General features: G+C 41.7%; 1 protein-coding gene across 2 annotated transcripts in view; it reads left to right on the top strand.

Annotated features, from left to right (window-relative positions):
* The window catches only part of RNF38 (ring finger protein 38), a 105875-nt gene that overhangs the window by 67021 nt on the left and 18334 nt on the right, over positions 1 to 20520 (top strand). Inside the window, exons 1-4 of one of the 2 annotated variants that reach the window (XM_054178295.1) lie at positions 1514 to 1679; positions 11510 to 11703; positions 14356 to 14569; positions 17821 to 17988. In XM_054178295.1, coding sequence (XP_054034270.1) covers positions 11597 to 11703; positions 14356 to 14569; positions 17821 to 17988 — 489 coding nt within the window. In that variant the 5' untranslated portion in view covers positions 1514 to 1679; positions 11510 to 11596. Of the gene's footprint in view, positions 1 to 1513; positions 1680 to 11509; positions 11704 to 14355; positions 14570 to 17820; positions 17989 to 20520 lie in introns of those variants that run through there. The other variant, XM_054178294.1, reaches the window with a different exon arrangement.

Genomic DNA, 20520 nt, shown 5'->3' with positions numbered 1-20520 from the left:
GTTAGGGCCTAGCTAAGTATCCAAAGCCTTTTTGCATTAGTTGTATTTTCCTGTCTTGGAGTTGGGAGCTTCAGGATTTACAAGTAGGACATTTCAGTGTTGCAGTCTTAAAATACCAACCTGTTTAGTAGTGTGCAAGCATTTTCCCAATATATTTTTTGACAAGTTCTCAGATTAGCTTGCTTTTTCAACAGAGTGCTGAATATTAAAAATTCAGTAGTGTAATTGTGGCATACAGAAGGCAAAAGTTTTGCAGTGAACTGCTTATGAGACTTTCATATTCCTGTGATTGCTGATGGTTTTACCTTAAGCTTTACTGTCTATAAATAATGCAAAGAGTTTAACATTAGTTCAACATGCAAACATGTATTACATTGTTTTCAAGTATAGTAAACTAACTTTTCATAGTAAACTAACTTTTGTTGTTTGATATGCCTGGAAAAAAGGCGTGTATTAGTGTACAAAGGGAATAGCTTCAGTGAAGCAGTTTGCTGTTACTGTATTTGTTCTCTTGGCTGAGCAGTTCTGCACCAAGAGTCTCCCTGTAGCACTGGTAGCAAAAGGCTGACGTTTTGCCAATAGTTCATCATCAGGTACTGTAGGTCCTCTGGGTTTTGTTGTCTTGTTCTAGTCAGTCGCACTCCTTCATATCAGAAAAACAGATTAAAATCCAGAGCCTGTTAAGTATGAGCTGAGCAGATTGCAGACCACAGTTGTTGAGAGGCTTAATGGCTTTAGTGATGTTTCTTGGTTTTGAGTAGAGGGTGCCTCCCGTTCCAGTGACTACCGCATCATCACGTACTGCCGAAACGCAGACAGGAGTCTCACAGGCTGTCCTCTCTTCTGCAGGCTTGCATGTAACCGTCCTGCAACTGGTTGCTCTCTTTCGTTATAAGCTTGGGGAGGCAGCAGTGTTACAGTGGGGAGGCGCTGTCGGAGTAGGGACCTGTCTAGCGCAAAGACCCAGGCGCTACCCTGCTGTTAGGGCAGGGGAAGAGCACCGAGCTGCAGTTTGTCTTTTTGCATCGCTGCCGCTCGGGCAGAAAGCGCTGAGCGACAAACCGAAAGTAAAACGTGCAGGACCCAGGCCTTTTCACTCCTGCGTACGGGTATCCGCCCCCTGGACGCTGACAGCGGGAAAAGGGAGGGCAGCTTTCAGCCCTGTGCGTGGGGCGCTGAAGGATTTCGGATTGACCCGCGGCTTGGAAGCACGTGGACAGGTCGCCTGGCCTCACCTCGCCTCGCCTTCTGGCTGTGGCGGTGACGTACGCGGGACGGCCAGCCTGCCGCCCTCAGGCGCGGACGGAAGATGCGCCTCCCTCTCTGGGCTGGGCTGTCTGAGGAGTGACGTCACAGGCCCCGGAGACGGCGGGCGGCGCGCGGCGCGCGGGGCCGCAGCGCTCGGGAGGGGCGTAGTATGGCGTGCGGCGGTGGGCGTAGGTCGCGGGAGCGAGCAACAGTGGCGCGGAAGGAGAACGGACGGAGGATACCTGGGAGACTCACCCTCTGATGGGCGGAGGACGCCGGGCCGACGCTCCCGGAAACGATCGCGTGGGCAGGAGGTAGGCCTGGCCCGGGCGGTAGCAGCAGCGGCGTCCCCGGTAGAGACGATAGGAGGCGGTGCGGGAGCGTTGACGGTGGCTGTGGGGCACGGGGAGGAGACGGAGGCGCAATCCCAGGTACCGGCGTGGGGACGGCAAGTAGTGGTCTAGGAGGGCGGTGGCACCTCCCAGTGCTCCCTGACTTAGCAGCCGTGGTGGGCATCGCCCGACGGGTAGGGCAGCGGACGCCCTGAGGCCGGACCCAGCTCTCTTGGGCAGAAGGCGAAGGAGACCGTTCGGCCTAGGCGTGGTGTTGCCGATAGGAAACCCGAGTGGTCTTTCATGTGTGCCGGCGTGGAAGCCGTGCTTCCACGTGGGGCGGCTCGCAAGGTAGACTAGAGCTTCGCAGGGTTAATTCGGGGAATGTAAGCATTTGATCCTGCTAAAATTGCTTTATCTGCTTTGGCAAAAGGTAGAACTGGAGCCTAAAAAAGTCAGATGACTTTCCAGAACTGTAGTGCCATGTGCTGTCCTCAAGAGTACGAGTTCGATGTGCTGTGTCCAAAGAGGTAGCAAGTATTTTTGAAGCACCAGACAGCGGATTGTCCTCCCATTCGTACAATCAAACAGAGTTTCTAGGTGTCTTCACTTCTTTCAAGTTAGCAGGGAAAGAGCTGTCTATGGAAACACTGGTATTAACAAGTTTTAGAGCATTTTACTGATACTTTTTTTTCCAGTATGTATGAATTAATTTCTATTCCTGTATAACCTGAAAACGAATTATTTTTTTTTTACTACTTGGACCAGAAAGGTGATACTTGTTTCCTCAAGAAGTGTCTTTTTAAATTGGTTACGCATTTAGATGTTTTCTGGAGACATCCATTTTTAAATTGTAATTGTTTATAGCAAGTAGTTTAGTTATTACTGTCAATTAAGTTCATTGCACTGTAGGTCATAAAAATGTTCATGCATGTACAACATTTGCATTTTTAAATGGATTTCTGAGGGTAGTGTTTGGAGAAAATGCACATGTTCTGATATGATTTTAAAGCAGTGAGGCAATCAAACCAGTAAAATGAACACAATTGCTAAGAATTGCTAACAACCTTGCCTTATTCAGGTGTTGCTTACTACTTGATTAAGCATGGCTGCTGCCATGCTTTTAGTTAAATGTCATTCATGAAGGCAACTATTCTGATTTCAATTGTCAAATTTGTGATACTGTCCACATCCCGGGAATTTATTTGCTTGCCCAAGAGACTACTTAACTGCTTTACAGTGCTACAAGAATGAAAAATGCAAGCCTTTTTTCTTTCAAAAGGAAGCTGTGATCTTAAGAGACTCACTGCTCTGAAACAGAGGAAGAAACTCAGTTTGGATACATTGTGTGCAGTAGGGGAAAAGAGGGTGCTGATCATGAGAGCATTAAACGTGAGATGTGAGCAAATAGATGCTGTGGCAAATATAATGGCTAGTGAAATGTAGTTGATCTTCCCATATCACCTCCAGGAAAAACCTGGAGGTGCATGCATAGAATAATGCAGTGAGGAAGGTTTCCAGGAAATTGTTAACCAGGAGAGGGAGCGTGTATTAAGGGTGGCAGTTGCAGGAAGTGGTAGATGAATAAGAGGAATAAATAAAAAATTTGGGATGCCAAGATCCTCCTATGTGAAGCCTATTTTGTCATCTCTCTGACATATAGCAGGTTAAACTATTTGATTTGTATCTGATTCACTTATATATATATATTTTTAATGAAAGTATAATAAATGCTACAGTGAAGTTAGAAGTTGGTCAGTCCTTGCTTTGTACCTGCAGTGCTCTGGGAGTCACAGTATATAATTTTTCAAAAAAAGAAAAAGAAAGAACAACATGGGTTCAGTGGAATCAGCACTGTTGTGATTTGTGAATTTATCCTCTTACAATTTTTGGAGTATGGTTTATTGACAGTATAACAGGATATAACTTACATTATTTGAAGATGTGTTACTTTATCAACATCTTATTAAAAGTATTTAAGAATTGAATGGTTTCTATGCAACCTTTTATTAGAGTATAGAAAATGATGCAGTTAGGAACAGAAGTTACTTCTTCAGGGCTGCTACTGAATAGAAACTTAATTGTAGCTATGTTGTGTCTCAGAGCTGTTGTACAAGTCCATGGAAACTACATGAGCTAAATTGCTACTAAATCTAATGAGAATCTTAATCTTCATGTAGCCACTCCACTACCACCCCTCATCTCAGGGTATTTGGAAGATAGGAATAAGGGTCAGAGAATTGTTTTTGTTGTGGCGGACTGGTTCCTGAAACTTTCTAAAAGGTACAGGTTTGATTTAACCAGTTTATACAGAAATACACATCGTGATTCCCTTCCTTTTGTAAGCTACTATACCAAATTAAGTAGTCTTATACATTGAATTTAAATTCTGATGTGGGTAAATCTTGTCAAGATGATTTTCATGGGTTTAATTCTTCAGTTTCGCTTGAAGTGGGAAAGTTTCTCTTTCACTGAACTCTGAAAGATAAGGAAACTTTCTTGGCTTTTGGTGCCCTCTACTGATTCTGTTTGTCAGAACATCAAAAGCTAGGGCTTGGTTTTGCTTTAACAGCAGTAAATGCTAACAGTATGAGCTCTTTAAAAACAATGGAAGGGAAGAGAAAGGAAGCCCTTTTGCACCTTGAGCATTTTGCTGATCGCTGTCCTACCAGTTTGTCTGGATTGCAATTCAGCTGTTCTTTATCTGGTAGAAAAATAGTTAAGGAGCCTAAATCTGCTTCACCTAGCATCTTCTATAGCCAGTCCAGATGTAAAAAGACTGATGTATTTGCTTTTCCGCACTGAGACAAATAGAGACATTCTCTCTTTAATGTCCACAGTCCTGAGTCTTCGGTGAGCACATTTCAGATTTGGTGCCTCATAACTTTTAACATACTGGTTCACTTCCAATAAGTGTTTTCTGTTTCCCTCCATGACCTTGGGTACTACAAAAAGAGTGTGCTGCTTCATACAAGTGTAACTATATGTGCTGGTTTTTGCTTGCTTTCTGTTTAAGTAGCCGTTTCATCCTGTCAGTCTTGCAGTTTTGTTTGTATTCTTAAAATCTGTGAATATCTTTGTCCCAGCCAAACTCAGCAACTGCATTAACTCAACCCTATGCTCTTTCCAGGACCTCTTATCTTAGCCTTGTGGTCTGTCTTTGCTAGCTGTATTCACTTCTGAAAGAACCTGCCTTTTTTTTTTTTTTTTTTCAGTATTTTGTTTTTTACAGCACAGTAAGAGTAAATCATTGTGTGAGCAGGGATGAGAGCATTCACAACACAGTTTATGGTGCTGCTGAGTTGATGTTCTGTCTTCATGAAAGCTTTAACCTTCTCTCTGGACAAATACTGAGAACTTTGTCTTCCTTATTGCAGTTGTTTCATTAGGTGAACTGTGTTGATGCTGTCTTCAAAAAAAGCTGTGGTATTCTGAATTTTTTTGATGAGGTGCATTTTCAAAATCTTACTTCTAAAAATCAATCTCTTGCAAAGATACTTAAAGCTATTTTATTGGTAAGTACTGAGGGAGGGCATTGTTTTTTATGTCCTCTGTGTAAATCTTTTGGAAAAACTGTAACTAAAATGTACATTGAAATACTGAATATAAAACAAAAAGGGAAATAAAGAGTTTGGACATGTAAAAGGATAGGAACAGGTATTAATTTTTACTCAAGTTTTAGAAGGAACTTGTGAATAGCAAAGTTTTAAGTGGATGAGTATGGATTTGACAAGAATGTACAGATGATGAACATGAAGAGCCTGGCAAGACCAACATGCATTTGCTCATTTTGTGTGTGAGTCATTACTGAGCATAGGTTAGAGATCATACATGAAGCTTTCTTCCTCTTTATTCTCAGTTTCCTTATTGTACCAGAAAAGTCAGAGCACTATTCCCCACATTCCAATATAGAGACCTGCTTATAATGTTTGTACATTCTGGCTATGCTTTAAATATGTGGATGTTTACCTGTATCTGTAGTCGAAATGTGACTTAAAATTCGTATTTGTGATAGTGACTTTGTTCAGCGTAGGGCAGAGCTTGAGGTTGTATAAAAAAAGACATATCTCACTTGAGTTTCTTGCATGCTTTAAATTCTCATTCTGAAGTTTGGTAAGTAAGTGCAGGTGTGGGATATTTATTGAGTTTGCTTTATCTATTGATTATATCATTGCTTTTAAAAAAGTTAAAAAACCAATCACCATGTTTAGGGCTCTGGTAGCTTAAAAAATGCCTGAAAATTGTTTTGGTTTGGGCTTTATCATATGGCTTTAGTAGGAGAATTAATGTACAATAATTCTGTGGAAATATACCGATGCTGTTCTTGCAGCAGAAATAAAGCATACTAGACTGCAGTGTTCTTTGCAGCTTGACTTGTGCTCCCACTGCTCTGATAAACAGACTACAGTAAAGTCCAGAGCTCTGTCTCTAATACCCGTCCTGCATTATTGTGTAATTGCTTGTATGTTTTTGTCATTCATCAGTAAGCACATAATTATTACGGTATAGAACGGCTGAGTTTTGTGTACCTTTACCTGTGTGAGAGTAACCACTTCTCTCTTCACCTTTACCAGATACTAATACATTTTTGATACAAAAACTGATGGAGTGTAATTTTAAAATTATTATTAATTTTTTTACGTTTGATTTCCACTGGAGCTAGATCCACTTACTTCAGCTGCTTTCTAGGGGGTGATCCTCAATGACTCCATCCCATCACTTAAGTGACTTTCTTTGTCTTGGTCTCAGGGACACGGCTCGTCCAGAACTTACTAGACCTCAGCTACATAATGATTGTAGTCCTGGCTTAAGAATAAGCTGTTGCATTTGAGAATAACCGTCTGGTTCAGCCCAAGATATTACTGTTATTCTAAGCATTATCAGAGTATTAGAAACACTTAAATATTAATGTTATCACTATTGTTGGGAGTGTATGCACGTAGGGTATGCAAATTGCTCAGTTTGCCAGCCCAATAGATGTCTACAGTTAAATTTGGAAATGCATATTAATTTCCATGTTTACCAGCACATATGGGAAAAATTAATGCCTTTTCAGTATGAATTTATGAAGGGGAAACCAGGTCATCCTGGAAGGGCTATATAGGATATACCCATCAGATTCTACTTACTGTCTAAAATCTTCTAAGGAAAAGGCTGTGTTTGAAAATAATACTCAAGTGTTAATTCACTTTCAAAATAAAGGTCTTTGTGGTCCACAGGATAGGTGTAGTTTATTCCTCAAATTTGAGGTTGAGGGTGTGCAGTAGTTTCTTATACTTCACATGACCATTAGGCGAGAATAGGCAGAGGGTTGAAGAAGAGAGCGATTTTCAGATATTGGCAGCAATTGTTTTGGTTGATCATCTATATGTATATGTGCAATCTTTATGATTTAACTGGAAAAGGACAGTAGAAAACTACTCAAAGGGTGTTGTCTTGGTGACATTATCTAGCCTTTCCCAAAATAAGTTGAAAAAAAATTAAGATAAAACATAGCAAAAAATTACTACAAGAAACATGCACAAGTGTAACAAACAATGTTACATTTTTTCCAGTAGTGTGCTTCATTTAAAGAATGCTTTAGAAGTGGAAATGTACTTTAATCACCTTTGTAAGCACCATACTGTGGGAGTTTATAGGGCATACAGATGAAAATGAGGCAAAACTATACTGATGATACCTCTGAAATGCCAGCTTTCAGAGGTGTGATTGTAGGTATGTCCTGACATAAGTTGCTGCTTTTACTTGTGGCAATCCCATTGTCCTGATATTGTTGCCTTGGAATATTTCCATTTATCATGGGGTTTTTTCACTGAATTAGTATTTAAAATAAAGTAGTGCTTCCACTTTATTACTTAAAAGCTACATAAGATGTCTTAATGACTGCCAAATGTTCTGTTCATGCTTCCTGTGGGGCAGGAGTAAAAGACATAGCATAATACCTGTAAGAAGCAGCAGTAGTTCCAGACAATGTTGAATATTAGCAAGGTAAAGCTAGAGTGGTTTGGAGGTTTGGGGAGCTACCATCATTGCTGAAAGTATCACAAATATACTATTGAACTTTGCTGACCAATAATAATATAGATTGCAAAATGACACTAGCAATATCTAGTTGTTCACAGGATCACACAGGATATGAGGGATTGGAAGGGACTTCTGGAGATCATCAAGTCCAACCCCCCTGCCAGAGCAGAACCACATAATCTAGTGCAGGTTGCACAAGTATGCATCCAGACAGGTCTTGAAAGTCTCCAGAGAAGGAAACTCCACAGCCTCCCTGGGGAGCCTGTTCCAGTGCTCTGCGACCCTTGAAGTAAAGAAGTCCTTCCTCATGTTGAGATGGAACTTCTTGTGCTGTAGTTTACAACATATTCCCCATGCTTGTTGACAGCTGCATGAAACCAAAAATTATGCATTATTATATTACTATTATATTATTATACCTCTTGTACTTCCCCACATGCTAGTATTACCTTGCTGCAATCATCACATGAGAATCTGTTTCTTAATGAAAACTGGGACAAGACCAAGTTTCCTGTGAGTTTAAATTTGTGAGTTTAGATTTTCTTTTATGCCATCTGTTTACAAGTTTGGGTTACCCTCAGGTTACTTATTTTTCACTATAGTCTATACTTACGTGTAGTTCCAAAAAATATTCTATTTTCTGTTTAATGGTAATCAATTTTGAATGAAAATACTGATGTTTAATTCAGATGGCAGTTAGCGCTTATTATGGAGTGCTGTGTGAGCAATTTGAAGCGATAATGATTGCTAACTACTTAGCACCTTGCATCTTTGCTGTCTTTGGACTGGTGCACTCCAGGTACAAAAGGGAAAATAAAGGAATGTTTTTCTGAAGTAGACCTTTTTCTACAGGGCAGGGTATGCTAGTGTTAATGCTTGGGAAAGTTGCCAGATTTAAATTGGGGTAGTAGTAGTGGTGTAGAATGTAGCAGGACAGCAGTGGTTGTTTCCTTATTTCAATGTGGTGTTTTCTGATAAAAACCTGGAAAGGAAACCTGTTGTTTCCTTCCTCCCTCTGGTGTTTTGTTTTGTTTTGCACTCATGCAACCCCAGCACACTTTATTTACCATTTTTATTACCTGTGTTTCTCTGAACAGAATTCAGTCATCATGATGTAAAATACTCTCTCATCCTGATAGCTTCAGCTTGGTCTTCAAAGTATTCTTTGCTCTGACTTGCTCTATTACAACATTAAAATAGGTTAAATAAGAGCTCTGAATGATAGAACAAAGGTAACATAGTTCCTTTATGATTTGTCATATTTGTTCTCTGAAATGTAATGAAATACATATTTTCACAGAAGGTTTACTCTCAAGGCACTTCTTAGGTGTCTTTTCCACTTTTTGATGTTGAGCTGAGGGCAGGCAGCCTTCTGGAAGAGTTACCCTTTGCCTGGACATCTACTTTAATCAACCTTCAGGTACATACCTATCTTGTGACCTATTTAAAAAGTAAAATTCAAGTGCAGTTGGTGAGGGAGTTCAAATGAGATTGAGCAACAAGCAGTCGCATGCATCTTCAGCCTCTTTCCCTAAGGAAACCCTGATCTTAGCTCTGTATATAGTAGATACCACTTAAAAATAAACACTGCCATTTTTTTATAGTTTTGTCAGGGTTTAGGGTGGTTTTTTTGCTTTTTACCTTTTTTCTGTCCCTTAATCATTAGTAGTGACTGCTTGAGATAAGATAAAGTAGGGAAAAACTGCAGTTTATGTTGAAGTATTTGAAAGCATTTCAAAGCTGCACAAGAATGAAATTTAGTAAAAATGTCCACAAGTCTAAAGAGAGGGATAATACCTTTTTTCTTTTAAACTCCTGGACAAAACTTTCAGGTGCTAAAAATGAGTGCGTACTGGAAAGAACATTAGAGGACAAGTCACACATCAGTGGTAACCTATCAAGAAGTAACTGATAGTGGTCAGAAAATTATAGACCCCTGTAAAGCTGAAAACCAGGAGAGGTGTACAGTCTAGTGTGCAAGTAAGTATGATATAAGACCTCTAACTATCTGGACTACCAGCCTCTGAGAGGGACCAGTTAGGACTACAAAGCCATTTCAGACCAGCCAGTGAGGTCATCTTGGTTAATTGAAGTAATGCTGTGGTGGATTGAAATGGAAGTGTTGAGGTGTGTCAACAAGCTGGAGAGCAGCAAAACACTATGATATGGTTTGTACCAAGTGTGTTCAGACAGGGAAGACCAGGTGAGTTTGTACTCAAGAATGGATCCAGTGCAGTAGTTTCTGTGTTGCTGTTACTTTTCATGTATTGGGTTGGTGAGCTCTGGAGTAGAACTTGTATTTTGCTGTAATTTTCAGTTGTGCTTGTTAACAGCATGATATGTTGTAATTTTGACAGTACAGTGGGGTGAAGGAGGCAGATGTATCTTACATTTGCTGCTGGATTCAAAGACCTCTATGGGATTTTTGAGAAGAATGACAGCTCTATTTACTGATTGAGTATTGTGGACATACAATAAAGTGGAGGGGAAATCACTTGTGTTTGGAACCAGCTGGGAGAACATTACTTGGAGCTGAATGGCCTTTGTATCACTAGCACTGAAAATTTTAAGTATGGTGTAGTTCCTGTAGAGTTTTAGTGGAGTACACAGACTTAACCGGAGACTGGTCTTTAGTTGGTTGTTTTGTGGTGGGTGGGTGTGGGTTTTGTTTGTTTGTTTGTTTGTTTTTTGCTTGCTTGCTTGTTTTTATTTTTGGGTTTTGTTTTGTGTTTTGTTGTGTTTTGTTTTGTGTTTTGTTTTCTTGTGTTTTGTTTTTTCAGATCGTGTGTAAGGACTTCTTAATGACACACTAATAAGTAGAAGGACAAAGCACTTACGTGCTGAGCTGGCAGAATTAAAATAGGCTGCAGTACACAGCAGATGTAGACTAGCTGTGTAAGTACAGACTTGATAGGAAAGGGATGCAATGCAGAGTCCAAGCTGTGTGTGACATCTGCTTGCTGGCAACTGCAGATTCCATTTTTGTGAAGGCCATGCTTACACATCTTACACATCATCCTGGGCTGAGTCAAAAGAAGCAGGGCCAGCAGGTCAAGAGAGGCAATTCTGCTCTGCTCTGGTGAGACCTCACCTGGAGTACTGCACCCAGCTCTGGAGCCCTTAGCACAAGAAGCACTTTAGCCTGTGGAGTGGATCCAGAGGAGGGCCACAAAACCAATCCAAGGGCGGTAGCACCTCTTCTATAAGGACAGAGTGTGAGAGTTGGGATTGTTTGATCTGGAGAAGAGAAGGACCTATAGGAGGCCTAAAAAAGATGGGGACAATCTTTTTACCAAAGCCTGTTGCAATGGGACAAGGGATAGTGGTTTTAAACTAAAAAAAATAGCTACATACAAGGAATAATTTTTTAACAGTGAGGGTGGAAACTCTGGAGCAGGTTACTCAGAGAAGTGATAGAAGCTCCGTCCCTGGAAACATTCAAGGTCAGGTTGGATGGGTCTTTGAGCAGCCTGATCCAGGTAAAGACATGCCTGCTTTTTGCTGGGTGGTTGGACTAGGTGGCCCCTTTCAATCTGAAGCATTCTATGATCCTTTCATGCTTATGTAGCCTATAAATACTAGGGCAAGAAGGATGTAAAATACATTATGCTTATTTGTGTTATTCTGTTTTGTGATGTGGTTATGGTTGCGTGTGAATGTTAGAATTTCTATGTTTTAATGCTGCTAAAATACAATGTATTAATGATACTTTCAGGGTTAGGGACCCATCACAAATATGTAATAAAGAGACAGCTACTGCAGGTGTTTAATTTCATGGTGTTTCAGTCTTCAGTAAGTGACTCCTAATGCTAGCAGCCAAAACAATACTGAAATTTGGATTGTAATTCAGTCATCTGGAGGCAGATTTTGTTTCTGTTTTATTTTTGTTTTTTGCACTGGCTTAGAGTGAAGACAGTCCTAGTCCCAAGCGACAACGCCTCTCTCATTCAGTCTTTGACTATACAGCAGCATCACCAGCCCCATCACCACCAATGCGACCATGGGAGATGACATCAAATAGGCAGCCTCCTTTGGCTCGGCCCAATCAACGCCACTTCTCAGGGGAACGATGCAACACTCCTGCACGAAACAGGAGGAGGTAAGCAAGCTGTGTAGATTGGGAAACAGTTTCTTATTCTTCATGATTTCAGCTCAAGGGAGGTATATTTCAGTCAGCACTGACTAGATCATGCATAGTTAAATGGTAGCATTTCTTGTGATATGTAAGTTACTGCAGTTTTAACTCAGAAGTTACTGAAAGTAATTCAGGTGGGAGCCTCATCCTAGAATTTGTGTGAATAGTCAACTCAGTGAACAGAATGCTCTTTAACATTTTTAGTTATGAGCCTGCTTATCTTCTACTCTTCACTAGAGTAAAGCATTTAGAAAAATGTGAAGTCTTTCTCATCAGGATACTTTTAAAGATGTTAAGAGTTACTGACTTAGTGCTGTCATTTTGTGCTGCAGTCAGAATTATTTTCATATGTAAACCTGATCTAAATAAAGATGAGGGATACTGGCTAGGGAGAATGAGGAGGTGGACTTAATGTCAAATAGTTTTTAAGGTGACTGATTCACATGTAATAGGAGTTAGATTTTCATGTTGGTTTTAGCTTGTGGCTCATTAACCTGTCAAAGCAGATTTTGTAAGATGTTGCAGTGGTCATGGAAGAGTAAAGATTGGAATGGCCAAATGGAACCAGGGCCTAGATGGATGATAGCATAGGAAATGGTAAAACAATAGACTACTGCCCTAGTTAATTATCCAAAACACAGTCTTTGATTGCTCACATTCTGCCTTAAAAATGTTGAGTCATGTAATGCAAGCTAAAGCACACCATCCCTCTGTTTGCTTCTGAGAAATACTGAGGCTTGGTTTATACTAAATTTGAAGTGTCTGTTCTTTTTCATTAATATAAAATTAAGACTTAGAAATACGTACCTTGTTTTCTTCTGATTCCACCAATCATATTTGTCAACTATGGTTAGTCGGGATAGTTTTGAGGCAAGAGACTTTAAAATATGTTAGTTTTATGTTAAAATATGTTAGTCTGTGATTCTAAAGGTTTTTAGTCAGGGCGTTCAAAATATTTAGCTCTCAAAACAGCTCATCAGACATCAAAAAGAAGTTGAATTGTGAACTTCACTGTACTATGAAGAGAGTAGAGTATGGTTTTATGCAGTTTGGTACAGGGATGCTCTAGAGGGGCGTTAGCTCCAGAAATTGGTTTTATACCTCAGAATGGTTTGAACTGACATGCCTAGAATATGCAACATTTGACCATTTCTGTTAAGTGGCCAGTCAGCATGTACTTATCTCTTTGCAATGGTCATGAGTGTCTCCTGCAAATTAAGTAGAGTGCTTAACAAGCTAAATGCCAGATAGCTGAATCTAGACAGTTTAGATGTACTGTGTGATGAAGAACGAGATGTGTCAGACATGAATATGTACAGTGCAAGAAGCAGATGCAGTCAGGTGTTACCAAGGTAGTGGCTTTTGCCTTGCAAGAAAACTGCCCTTGTCTGGCAGGAGTTGGTAGGTTGGCTGCAGCAGTGTGGACACAAAGCATTGCTCTTTCTAGAGCCTACTTGCTATTGGGTAATAACACCTACTTAGACACTTGAATGTGTCAGTATTTTGTTTCCCTGCTCTTGAGTTAGTGCATTGTTAAGCTGGGGTGCACTGTTGTACTTTAGCTGGCTCCAGGTCAGTTCCAGATCAGTTCTGCACCCAGTCACTTCCTAGAACAGGATCACTGGGGAGAACAGCATAAATGCTTCTCACTGTGCACAAATCTTTTTGAGATTTAGAACATTGTGGAGTGATGTCAGAAGTAATAACCACTCTCAAAGCCTGATTCCTTAAGATCATTTGAGTGCATCTGTTACTGATGCGTTAGATGAGGTTATGTCTTGAAAGTACTGGTGAATGTTTTTGTTCTTCCAGTTCTTTCCCCTTCCAAATGAATGAGAAATTACTTGATCAAAACTTATAATATGGACTTTGTTACTTGTGTGTACATCATTTTCTGAGTGTCAGACCTGATTCACAGAAGTCTTAGCTCAAAATAGTAGCAAGTCTGCTTAGAACTTACACACAATTAAACAAGAATACATAATCAAATCCTACATTTTTAGATCATTTGCTCAAAAGAAGCAACAGCTCTCCACTCTGAAAAAAGGAAGATTATCACAATGATAGTTTCCTGGGATCTTTTGGAGAGATTTCTAATGAGGTACCAAGTTATGTAGTGAATATATGAGAGCTAAACCCCATAAAACTAATTGTTTCTTCAGAGGAATCTACTACTTCATCTGCTGTCACTAAGTGAGCAACCATTTTATGGCCTGGTTGGAGCCATGGAGGACCATGGGGAAATCTGTGGTCATGTACTGGAGGATTTTTACCTATATTAAATGCGTGGAAATCTCTTGAAGCTTGCTGTCAACTTCTGAGCACTGAATTTGGTAATCCAAGTGCTGTGTTTTTTGAACAGGCTAATATTTACTTAAGAGTTCTTCTCCTGATTTCCTGCATAGTGTTAAGCTATGCTCTGTTAAAACACTTCTGTGCTGAAAAAAGGTGTCATTTCTAAGGCTTTTAGCAGTTTTGTCAGTCAGAGGTTTTATTCCAATCTAATAAATGTGTTCCAGTGAAATTTTACAATGTAAATTGCTTCTTGTGGCTTTTGTTACTAAGAAGGATTTGTGTCATTTATACCATCCCTAATTTTTTTTAATGCCTTTCCAGTCCTCCTGTTCGACGTCAGAGAACAAGGAGAGATCGTTTATCTAGACATAATTCAATTAGCCAGGATGAAAACTATCACCATCTCTCCTATGGACAGCAGCAAGCAATAGAAGAGCCTCGAGCTTTTCACCCCCCGAATGTATCTCCTCGTATGTTGCACCCAGCTGGTCATCCACCACAGCAGAATGCAGTAATGGTTGACATTCATGACCAGGTAAGAGTTCTATAGTACAAAGATGTGAGGTTTGGCCATTTGAGTTTTTTTCCCCCACTGTTTAAGATCACTCTTGTCCCCAAATTAGTTCACAGAATCAGAATGTTAGGGGCTTGGAAGGAGCCTCTAAAAAACATCTAGTCCAGTCCCCCTGCCAGAGCAGGATCATCTAGAGCAGATCACACAGGAATGTGTCCAGGTAGGTTTTGAATGTCTCCAGAGAAGGAGACTCCACAGCCTCTCTGGGCAGCCTCTTCCAATGTTCTGTCACAGCAGAAGTCATGATAGTATTTCACATAACTGAATTAGACATCCAAGCCTAATCAACTTCTCATTATGTGGCATGAGGAAATTATATTTGTGGTTGATTCAGAAAGTAATTCCTGTCTGCAGCTCCAATTGGCATAAAAATCTGTGACTGAGTACCTGTAAAAGAAGTGGTCCTGTTGATGGTGCCTTTGTTATGGCTGTTTGTTAAATCAGCAGGCCACAGCACATTAGTTGCTACGTAGTCGTGAATTGGGAAATACAACTGGTTATCCAGATGTCCATTTCTCAAACTGCACATAACAGAATGCAGCTTTTAACATAGCTGCTTAAAAACCGGTTTGCGTTCAGTACAGCTGCATACCACTGGTGGCTTGATACTGTCTGCCATAACATCTTTGTAAGTAAGCTTAGGAAGTGTAGGCTAAATGAGTAGGCAGTGAGGTGGATTCAGAACTGGCTGAATGACTCAGCTCAGGGGTTTGTGATCAGTGGTGCAGTGTAGTAGTAAGCCTGTAGATAGTAGTGTTCCCCCAGGGGTGAATATAGGGTCCAGTCTCGTTCAACGTCTTCATTAATAACCTCAGTGAATGGATAGCACATACCCTGAGCAAGTTTGCTGATGATACAAATTTGTGTGTCGGGAGTGGCTGACACACAAGAAGGCTGTGCTGCTATTCAGCAAGACCTGAACAGGACAGAGAGTTGGACAGAGGGGAACCTCTTGAAGTTCAGTAAGGGTAAATGTAGAGTCCTGCACCAGAGGAGAATTAACCCCATGCACCAATACAGGTTATGAGCTGTAATAGACTACTGTGTCCAGTTCTGAACTCCCTAGTTCAGGAGAGAAAAGGAACTACTCTAGGCACCCAACAGAAGGCTACAAAGATGATCAGGGGACTGGAGCATCTCTCTTACGAGGAGAGGCTGAGAGACCTGGGTCTGTTTAGCCTGTAGAAGAGAAGACTGGAATGGAATCTTATCAATGCTTATAAATATCTGAAGGGTAGGGTGTGAAGATGTGGACAGTCTTGTTTCAGTGGTGCCCAGTGGCAGGACAAGGGGCAATGGACACAAACTAAAATGCAGCAAGCTTCAGCTAAACATAAGGAAAAATGTATTGAGGTAATGGATCCCTAGAATAGGGCACCCAGAGAGTCTGTCGTGTCTCCTCTGAAGCTGTTCAAAACCTGCTTTGGACATGTTCTTGTGGAGCCTGATTGAGGTCAACCTGCTTTAGCAGGGAGGTCCTAGAGATCTCTTCCAAACTCTACCATTCTGTGATTCCACTTTATATTATGTGCGTAGAGCAGTTCTTATTAGGGAGGTATTTACATCTGGAATCGAGTGCAAGGGCAGAAGATAACACCACTAGCCATCTGACAACAATGAACACTTTGAATTTTACCACTGCAGCATCTCAACAATTTGAATAATGCTTTACATGGCAGTATTACTTCATGACAAGCCTGGATAAACAGCTTTTCTGTGCCTTTACCTCTATAACTTCCAAGCACCATGTATGATCAAGTGTTAGTGTTAGTGTTTCCAGAACACCAGTTAATGTTTTATATTTCAACAACATCACCATTTTGAGAGGCCATTTTTTATTACTACTTTGAGAAGTAAACATTTCAAAATGACACACAGCTTTTCACTTTATGCCCAAATTTTGTACATGACCCAGAAAGTGGGCCAAATTTTGTCTCTCTCCTGAGACTAGTGTCTGTCGTTAATGGTATACAAGTTGACAGTTTAAGTTACATTCATTGATCTGTTCTGTTTTGACCTCTATGTCTGACTGTACACTTCCAGTTCAGTAGGTTAGCTGTCTTTTATTCTTACCTTCCTGATGAGCAGTTCTTACTTTTTCCATTTGAAGCAAGCATGTTCCATTTTAGCATATCATGAAGGAAGAGGGAGCTTTCTTTGAATAATTACTTTCTATTAACCTGTCCTCCTTTACATTAATCCTCACCAGTTTTATTGGAGCATCAAAGATTTCTTATTTAGTGGGTTTTTTCTTTAAACAAACAAAACCCCAACACCAAGTGGTTTGTAGGTCCAGAATACTTTAGGATCTTAGTTTGATTATTAAATTCTAGATAATATCACTAGCTAGAAAACTGGGTTGTGGGGGTCTGTTTCCTAATATAAATGTGTATACTCAAAGCCTGTTGCCTTAGTCATGTTTACTTTTCCTTTCCAGCATTCCAGTTGTCCATTCTGCGACATTTAGGTTAGGAAACGTAGCTTGAGTGTTGGTCTGAGAGTGAATCAAGAAACTGGTCTCTTTAAAAGAAGAAAACTACACCTTTTGTTTTTTTTCTCTCTTCAAAGATATGGGTCTCTGAATTGTTACTGAATCAGTCCCTTTGGAGCTCATAAGATTCTTTAGCTTCTTGTATATTAGCTTTTATGTGTGAGTTACTGCTTTGTTATTTTGTAAGGACTAACGCTGGAGGGTCAGGGGAGGCTTCTGAATGATTCAGAATCACAGAATCATTCAGGTTAGAAAAGACCCTTGAGATCATCAAGTTCAACCATTGACCCTATTCTACAAAGTTCACCCCTAAACTGTATCCCCAGTCACCACATCTGAATGACCTTTAAACACATCCAGGGTTGGTGACTCAAACACCTCTCTGGGCAGCCTGATGTCTGACTACTCCTGTGAAAATTTTTTCCTGTTGACCAGCCTAAATCTACCCTGTTGCAGTTTGAGGCTGTTCCCTCTTGTAGGGTGCCTTTAGAGCTTTAACATTTTAAGTTGAGTAATCCCTCCTGGCCTTGCCCAGAAACTGTTGATCAATAAGTAATACTCCATGGAGAAGAACTTTTACATAAACAGGATTTAGAAACATGTGCTTCCTTTTAAGCCTGGTTTCTGAATATATTCTTTCCTGATACACAGTTAAAAGCACACTGTACAACAATATTAAGAGTTTGCAGTAGGATGTTAATTCTTTTTCCTTTTGCTGCAGATCCATCAAGGCACAGTTCCTGTCTCTTACACAGTGACAACAGTGGCTCCACATGGAATACCACTTTGCACCAACCAGCACATCCCAGCCCGTACTACGCAGCAAGTCCCAGGGTGCTCAGTGGTTTTCAGTGGACAGCACCTTCCAGTTTGCAGTGTGCCTCCCCCAGTAAGTGGGCCTCTGTTTACAACAGTTTCAGTCTTAGGCACAGGAGTGCCACCTTGCAGCTTCAGTGTCTCTGTGGCTTTTACTGTGTTGAATGTAGCAGGCGTTTTAACCTGTAGTAAAGCGCACTGGCAGGGCAGTGTAGGCCTTAGAGCTGGTAAGATATGGTACTTGCCTACTGTTTTTATAGAGCACAGCTGTTTATGGCGTAGAGTCCTGATGGCTTTTGCTTCAAAATAAATGCTACTTCAGAATAGAATAGAATACATAGAATAAACCAGGTTGGAAGAGACCTCCAAGATCATCGCGTCCAACCCATCAACCAATCCAACACCGCCCAAACAACTAACCCACGGCACCAAGCACCCCATCAAGTCTTCTCCTGAAAACCTCCAGTGATGGCGACTCCACCACCTCCCCAGGCAGCCCATTCCAATGGCCAATCACTCTTTCTGTATAGAACTTTTTCCTAACATCCAGCCTGAACCTCCCCTGGCGCAGCCTGAGACTGTGTCCTCTTGTTCTGGTACTGGCCACCTGGGAGAAGAGACCAACATCCGTCTGTCTACAACCTCCCTTCAGGTAGTTGTAGAGAGTAATAAGGTCACCCCTGAGTCTCCTCTTCTCCAGGCTAAGCAACCCCAGCTCCCTCAGCCTCTCCTCGTAGGGCTTGTGTTCCAAACCCCTCACCAACTTTGTTGCCCTTCTCTGGACTCGTTCCAGCAAGTCAACATCCTTCCTAAACTGAGGGGCCCAGAACTGGACACAGTACTCGAGGTGCGGCCTAACCAGTGCAGTGTACAGGGGCAGAATGACCTCCCTGCTCCTGCTGGCCACACTGTTCCTGATGCAGGCCAGGATGCCATTGGCCCTCTTAGCTGCCTGGGCACACTGAATTCTGTGTGTATGAGCTGCGCTGCATATCTTCAGAGAATAAGCAGTGTTTCTAATGCTTTTATTAGGCAGCTCACCTACAAAAATATCCTGCTTAGTAGAGGACTTGTTCAGGGACTGGTTATTTACAAAAAGGTTTGACATTCCAAAGTCAGTTTTCTTCAGAGAGTAATAACATCTTGAAAGATGACCAGAAGCAAAAATGGAGGAAAAAAAGACTGAAGGCAGAAGTGCATGAAGAGAGTAAGTGTCCTCAGATTTTCCCCTGGAGCAGGAAGAGGTGGCTTTGACGCACTGTGAGCAGGGACAAGAGTGACAGCAGCCAACACCTCTTGCAAGAGCAGCCCCCAGGGAGCATGAGCAACCAGGAGCACAGTGACCAGTACAGGCAAACAGGACGTGGTGCAGGCAGGGCACGCAGGGCAAGCTACTCTACCAGTGATCGTCACCCTCCCAGAAGAGGAAGCAGCCATGATTTCTGCTTGCTCAAGGCCCATCACCAGAAGGAATTAGGGGATCCAAATGGAACTCCCATGCATGCATGCATCTGTCCAGGTCTCTGGCTGCAGGGAATGCCCAAGCCTGTCACTAGTGCCCCAGGGTAGCAGAGACAACACCTGTGTGTGGTGCCACCAGGTGATAGAGCTGAAAGAGGAAGTAGAAAGGCTAAGGAGTGTCAGGAAGCATGAGGGCTCCACATGAGGTGGAGGATTCCCTGCCTTCTTGCCACTGGGCAGAGCAATGGGGTCTGAAAGACAAGGAGGAATGGAAACAAGTCCCTACTTGAGGTGGCAGGCAAATCACCTCCTGGCCTCCCTCACCACTGCAATTGCCCTTACACAGCAGACACAGGACTCTGAAATCTGAGAGAAAGGCAAATGAAGATGTATGTATAGGAGGGCTTCCAACCACCACTTTCTGTGTTCCTAAACAGCAGCTCAAGCAGACCACTTCCCCTCTTTGGCTCACTAGCTATGTCAGGAAGTTATCTTCCACTCCAGGAAGCTGCAAGACTTTTTCCTCTCTGCTGTCTTGTATTTCCAGCAGATGTACAGTAAGTTGAGGCCCCCCATGAGACTTTTGCCAGCCACTTGTACAATGCTTCGTCTGCCTCTTCATCCTGGTTGTGTGGTCTGTATCAGGCTCCCAGCAGGATGGCTGCCTTCTTGGCCTTCCCCCTCATCCTTACCCATGAACACTTGACCTTATCATTACCATGCTTGAGCTCTAGGCAATCAAAACACTCCTTAACATACAGAGCTACCCCACTGCCTCTCCTTCCTTGCCTATCCCTTCTGATGACTTCATAGCCATCCACTGAAGCACCCCAGTCACGAAAGTCATCCCACCATGTTTCCATGATGGCTACTATCTCCTAGTGTTCCTGCTTCAGGATAGCTTCCAGTTCCTCCTGTTCCTTGCCCATGTTCTGTGCATTGGTGTAGATGCATTTCAGTTGGGCTCTTGATCCCACCTCCCACACTGGCATGCCACCCTAGGCTTATCTCTAGCCAACCTGGTTTTATCCCCTGCCACTTTTGAATCTGCTTTAAAGCCCCTTCAATGAATCTGTTGAACTCATGAGCCAGAATCCTTTTCCCTCTTTGAGATAGCTGACTCCCATCTGTGCCAGAAGGTCTG

This window comes from Dryobates pubescens, chromosome Z, assembly GCF_014839835.1.
Source record: "Dryobates pubescens isolate bDryPub1 chromosome Z, bDryPub1.pri, whole genome shotgun sequence".
NCBI lineage: Eukaryota > Metazoa > Chordata > Aves > Piciformes > Picidae > Dryobates > Dryobates pubescens.
Note: the sequence above shows the minus strand (reverse complement) of the source record. Positions and strands in the feature narration are given on the sequence as shown.